General features: G+C 35.6%; 1 protein-coding gene and 1 long non-coding RNA gene across 2 annotated transcripts in view; one reads left to right on the forward strand and one right to left on the reverse strand.

Moving 5' to 3' along the window:
- LOC107675583 (transmembrane protein 39B) overlaps positions 1 to 3,034 on the reverse strand; it is an 11,374-nt gene extending 8,340 nt beyond the window's left edge. Inside the window, exons 1-4 of the mRNA XM_016469991.1 lie at positions 2,802 to 3,034; positions 520 to 716; positions 192 to 411; positions 20 to 103 (exon numbers count right to left, since the gene is read on the reverse strand). Of these exons, the coding sequence (XP_016325477.1) occupies positions 20 to 103; positions 192 to 411; positions 520 to 650 (435 nt within the window). The 5' untranslated portion in view covers positions 651 to 716; positions 2,802 to 3,034. The remainder of the gene's footprint in view (positions 1 to 19; positions 104 to 191; positions 412 to 519; positions 717 to 2,801) is intronic.
- A 1,065-nt stretch (positions 3,035 to 4,099) lies between these two features.
- Positions 4,100 to 6,355, forward strand: part of LOC107675530 (uncharacterized) — a 4,114-nt gene continuing 1,858 nt past the window's right edge. Inside the window, exons 1-2 of the long non-coding RNA XR_001632606.1 lie at positions 4,100 to 4,354; positions 4,616 to 4,676. This is a non-coding gene — a long non-coding RNA (uncharacterized LOC107675530). The remainder of the gene's footprint in view (positions 4,355 to 4,615; positions 4,677 to 6,355) is intronic.

Consider the following 6,355-nt stretch of genomic DNA (forward strand, 5'->3'; position numbering starts at 1 on the left):
AGGAGATAATGCACATTACCTCTTTTACAATGGCAGCAATTAGCCTGCGAGCCAGCACTATGATGGTGAACACCAACATATTATAATCAATGAGGTGGAAGTTCTGCAGAGACAAAAGAAATTCATTTTGTGAAAAAATAAAGATTGGATGCTTCTGTGGAGTTAAATTTAAGACTTATGACGTGACTCACCAGAGAGGTGTGTGAAGGTGGGTGCGAGGGGGGGTACCACCACACTGTTTTGTAGATGTTGACGTAATGTACAAACAGAGCTGTAAGATGGCACACAAACAGGTGGAGCTCAAACAGGACGTTCCGGTCCACAGAGAGTTCCGGAATCTTACAGTGCTTCAGTGGCACCACCGTCTGAGTGGCCAACGGAGGGCTGGACATTCCCGTCCCGGATCCATTCCTGGTGACCGCACAGATTTGAAAACAGCATGTTAATTTAAACATCGGAAGAGGATGCAACAGAACATTAGTTTGTTATGTGTAACATTATGCTCAAATGTGCCCCCACCTGGTTCGTGACCTCACACCTGTCACGGGTGAGCTTGTGGAGTGGTTACCGTTGCCAACGGAACCCGTCTCACTGCTCAGCGGAGAACGACAATATGTCGTTCTATTCGCTCCTCTTCTTCCTCCGGCCATTCCAGATCCACTCTTGCCCCTTCTCTCAATTTTTTTTGCACTTCTAGTTGGTTACGCTATAGATACCTGCAGGAAAACAAATAAGTTCTAAACACACTATAAGACTGTGTCGTGACAAAAAAAGAGGTCTTATGTATACTAAATCACTGTTTATGGAGGTTTTGTATTAAATACGCTACGCTAAAATGTAATGTTTTTGATATAAAGACAGTAATTTTTTTGCAAAATATGATTACAATTTAAAATGTTTTCTATTATATTTCCTATTTTAAAATGTAATTTATTCCTGTGATGGTAAAGCTGAATTTTCATCAGCCATTACTCCTGTCTTCAGTGTCACATGATCCTTTACAAATTATTCTAATTTGCTGCTCCATGAAACATGTCTTATTATTATAAATAAGATAATATATTATAATATAATATATATATTTTTTTTTTCAAAAGAACAGCATTTATTTGAAATATAAATCTTTTGTAGCATTGTAAACGTCTTTACTGTCATGTTTGATTCATTTAATGCACCCCTATATATATATATATATATATATATATATATCTAAAACACTTTTTAATGCTAATGTACCATGTATTGTTCATGACTATACCATAGGCTTATACAAGGATGTTTATTACCAGATATTTTCAGATGCTAATCTCATCATTGTTTTATTATACAAGAATTCATTGGCAAAGTGCATCTTCTAAATTTGGTTTTTGTGTGTCAATTCCTCTTTACAAGTAACTTAATGCTTATTACAGATACATTCTTCTACATCTTTGCTTACTGTTAATCATCACAGGTTGTTCAGAAGCTCAGAATGTTTGCAATAGCTACTACCATACTTATCTTGCTATTTCTGCAGTATTCAGGATGAATGCCTCCTGTGGACAGTATGCAAATTGTCTTAGTGGATGGAATATGTGGACAACCAACTACATTTGACAAATTAAAAATGCAAAAAGCATTTTTACTTGGACATGATGTATTAAACGCATATCTAATGAGATTATATGATAATAGGTTTTTTAGTAATCCTGTCCAAACAGATCCAGAGCACTGGGCACTGAATGAATTCATATACCACAATATTATTTTAAGACACTGTCAAGACACCATACCATGTTATTACAAGTAAAATCACGTTTAGTTTATTGTCATTTAGCAATATGGTGACACAAAAAGTAGCTTTACCAGGTCTGCAGGACAAATTATAGCCAGATTGGAAAAAATGTTGCAGATTCTTTTGGTGTAGACCCAGTATCCCAATATCACATTTGTGATGTCTGGACAGGTTTTAAAGAAAATTTGTTTGTTTTTAGATCCTTGCCAGTTCTAACATGATATTAATGTGAGTTACCAATACCACTGGTCTTGCACTGAATGAATTAACTAATTGTATGTTTGTAAACTCTTCCTCAAATGCCTCATATTGTAACTTTAGGCTACTTTCACTTGTGCCTTGGGCCTACGGTTGGTAACTTTCTTTTTAAGATGCATCGTAAGCCTTTTATGGCAGCAGTTATCAAACCAGTGAGAAGAACGTACTGTCACAAATCTGTGAAGGCTCAGATACCTTTTACTAAGCATGAAGTTTATATTTAACATGAAGATGCCTGAAATGTCTTTTTACACTTACTGAATCAAACCGGTTTGCATTGAGTCTGACTAAATTATGTTTTGTCATGTTGGGGCTCACTGCATCAGCAGATTTATCCCCAATGCATCATCCCCATGCATCACCACTGGACTCATTCACAGGACATTCATGTGCATGCAGCACTACTGCCTTGCCAATTCACTTGCCACAAACGGGTCTCACTATAGCAAGCCAAAATAATACATTTATGTTATGGTTAGTTTTTAAAGAAATTTTATCCTGCTTAAAACGAGGAATAATCTTTCCTGTTCGCTCTGGTGTTTTGCAGCCCTGCCTTTATTGATAGACAACTTTTGCGGAAGCGTTGCTGTGAAACATGTAGGTTGAAAGATGTTGTTTTTTGATTCTGAAACCAAATTGCCTTAAAATGCAACAAACATTTCTCGGGTCTGGTTGAATCTTAACGCCCATAGCAATAAATGCACGCTTGAATGTAAAACTGCGGCCTAGCACATAATCTAATTTCAAGAAATAGCAAAAAATCTCTTACCACTTTTAACGGCGGAGTTTAGTCCGGATAAGGCGACTGTGAGATTTAGGTTGAAACGCACTCAATACTTAAATACAGAATTAATTACTTTGGGATCGTAAAGGGTTTGTTTAATTTCTGACAGTAAACGCGGAGGACTCATTCTGTTGATGTTGTACCGCAGACGCACGCAAGCGCTTGGGGGAGGAGGCAAGCGTGCGTGCTTGCGTGTCCAGTGCGTGTGTACGTGTGTGTGTGTGTGTGTGAGATCAAAGCACACATCATGTTACACATTACACAGAACCGGTTTGGAAAGGTTAATGCATTCAGTGTATTACGCACATTCATTGAACATATTTTATTGCATAAAACAAAATAGCACGGATTCAAGCCATAACAATAGGCTAACATTTTTATTCAGTTTTGCTATTCCACACAATGTATATTATTAATGCTGTCTTATTTAATACTGTCATTAATTTATTAAATCAGTATTCTGTTATCATTTATATGCAAAACAATAAACAAATCTCCCTCCACAAAAGATACTCACGTGCCAGTTTCTTGTATTTAAATATATTTTAAATATTCTTATAATACTTGTAGCTAAATTCCATACACATACACCACTGTTTGGGGTCAGTAAGATTTATAAAAAAAATGTTTTTTTAATATTTTTATTCAGCAAGGGCATATTTAATTGATCAAAACTGATGGTAAAGTCACTTTTTTATATCATCCCACAACATTTACAAAAACTGTTTAAAAAAAAATGCAGTTCTTTTCAAACATTTCTATTCATCAAAATTCCTGTAAAAAATATTAATCTGTTTTCAACTTTAATAATTATAAGAAACATTTCTTGAGCACCAAATCAGCCTATTAGAATGATTTCTAAAGGATCATGACTGGAGCAATGGCTTTTGATAAGTCAGCTTTGCCATCACAGGAATAAATTACATTTTAGAAGAGAAAACAGTTATTCACAATTACAATTACTATTTTTATTGTATTTTTGATCAGATAAATTCAGCCTTGGTGAGCATAAGAGACTTTAAAGCTATCGAGACTTTAAATATTTGGAAGTTTTTTCCTAAATATTCTTGAACAAAATATTAAGTATGTGAATTAATGTTTTTTTTTTCCCCATGTGTCTTCTTATTGTGTTTTTGCATCCCTGTGGCGTTTTTCCCCTTTCTCTTGGTTGTTATTTATAATGCTGCTGTTAATTTTTCATTTATATATAAATTAATTCCTAAATATATATAAAACGCTCTTCACCTGTACACTGGTGTCTGCCCAAGAGGGCGGGTGTTGTTTGTCTGAAGGATCGCTCGGCTGCCCATTCAGAACGCAGGGTGCGCACCGGAAGATCGCTGCAGCAGCAGCAGCAGCAGCAGCACACGGGACCAAAATGGCGTAGCGCGCAGTCCGCTGCTGCAGCAGCGCAGCGGGGCCAGGCTCACCGAACATCCCAGAGCCTGGCCCGTCGTACTCCAACCGACGAGTATGATGGAGGTGGCTTTTAGTTTCAGTTCACTCGCTTCGAAACCTGCACGAGATCAGCGGAGACGGTAAGTGCACTAAGAGTGTTGACATGTACTACAGGAGCATGGCTTTGTCTAATCTTTGCGTAGCGGTTTCGCATTCCAGCACTTGCGTCACTAGTCTGTGCAGGAGTAGAGATGTACATCATTTGGTTGTGTATTAATATTCATTTTCACTGTTCTTTCAAGCACTTTGTCCTTTCCTTCCATATGTGCTCTAGAACTAATAACTACATTGTTAAATGGGAATGCAGATCTTAATTAACCTGCTTTGTCTTATCAAAACAGTGCCCTTCATATGTCAAATCAAGAAGAGAAAGGAACAGTCCTGAAAGGAACTCATGACCAGGTAGGTCAGTTTGTGCAGCAGAAATAACACAAGATACTTCCTTGTAGGGCTGGGTATTGACATTGATTTCATGAATTGCTTTGATTCAGATTCACAAGCTCTTGATTCGATTCTGATTTCATTTGGATACATGTCTTTTACAACTAATGTTGTAAACTGTACAAGGAACCCTGTCATTTGGTTCATTGAGGTTAAATGAACAAGTCCAAACGTTTTTATTCAATTGCTGTTTATTTTTAGCTATAATAACCAACACTTTAATAAAACATTGTATACAAACAAATGTAGTACATGCAAGTTGTGCTCTTTCTTTCCATGTTTAATATTAAAGATAGTCAAAATAGTATTTATTGTTTGAATTTTGTGATAAAATTGTCAGAATTTGAAAGCGGAGACCGTTTTAGACCAGTAACAGGGCTTATTGTGATTATTGGATGGCAGGTGTGCTACAAATAATGTTTAGTAAAGTTTTGTTCACGCATCAACATAAAACAGCATAGACTAAAAGATTGATCTTGGGATTTAAAAACTGATATTGGTTCATTAAAATAAAGATTAATTAAAATTAGTGCTGTCAATCATTTAAAAAAATTAGCTAATTAATCACATTTTTTTCTAAAATTAATCATGATTAATCCCACCTGACATTAAAGTTTTTAAATATACTTTTATATCACAATAATTTCACAATCTTCAAAATAAGAAACAACATAAAGACAGTATATATTTAATATTTGTTTAATTGCATCTTTTTTATGACTAAAGGCAAGTTTCACTTATACCAATACTACTGATCTCTACTGTCTCTATGAAATAGTTTTTTTTCTTTAATATTTAACCATTGACTATAGCCATTCAACATTACAGTAAAATTAAGAGCTATCAGTTTTAACATTTATTAGACTTTAAAAAATAACTTCTAATTTAAGTGAACTTAAAACAATCTTCACATAATGTCATATTTAGCTACCTGTGCCCTTCAGCAAGTAAGAAATATAGAGAAATTGAATAAAGTTATCAAACACTAAATTTTTTATTAAATATAGTTGAATCCTCAAAGCTACAAAAGTTATTCATTTCCTCTTTTTTTTTTCTTTTGTTTTTTGATTAACAGACATCACAGCAGCTGGGTTATTAGGTTATTTTGGCTGCTTTAAGGGCTGCTGCTGAACATGACACGGATCTGACACGCATCGTATTTTCTCACAACTCATTACTACCTTTTCTAAACCCACTTCAGGGCTTAAAGGGATAGTTCACCTTCAGTTGCTGGTCCCCATAGTGCATAGTGTTTTTTTTTTTCATACTATGGAAGTCAGTGGGGACTAGCAACTGAAGGTGAACTATCCCTTGAAGTCTCTACTAATGAGCTGGGGGGTATTCCAAAAAGCAGGTTATGTGACATACCCGGGTATGTTTAAGGGTAAGCAAGCGGATAAACTCGGCTTCCGGTTCCAAAACTGAAGGTAACTTTCAGGGTAAGTAAGTAGCCATAGCAACTTTTTCTCTGAACATAAAATGCTCTGCAGCAGGTTATGTTTCAGGGTTAGTTTACTTCAGAGTTATCAGCGCATGCATGACCTATTGATGAGACTCCAGTGGGCATGGCAGATTGTGCACAATATTAAATATTATTACAATATAGTTATATAAGTCACTTTCACTTTAATATATATATA

This window comes from Sinocyclocheilus anshuiensis, unplaced genomic scaffold (genome assembly GCF_001515605.1).
Source record: "Sinocyclocheilus anshuiensis isolate Anshui unplaced genomic scaffold, SAMN03320099.WGS_v1.1 scaffold1097, whole genome shotgun sequence".
Lineage (NCBI taxonomy): Eukaryota > Metazoa > Chordata > Actinopteri > Cypriniformes > Cyprinidae > Sinocyclocheilus > Sinocyclocheilus anshuiensis.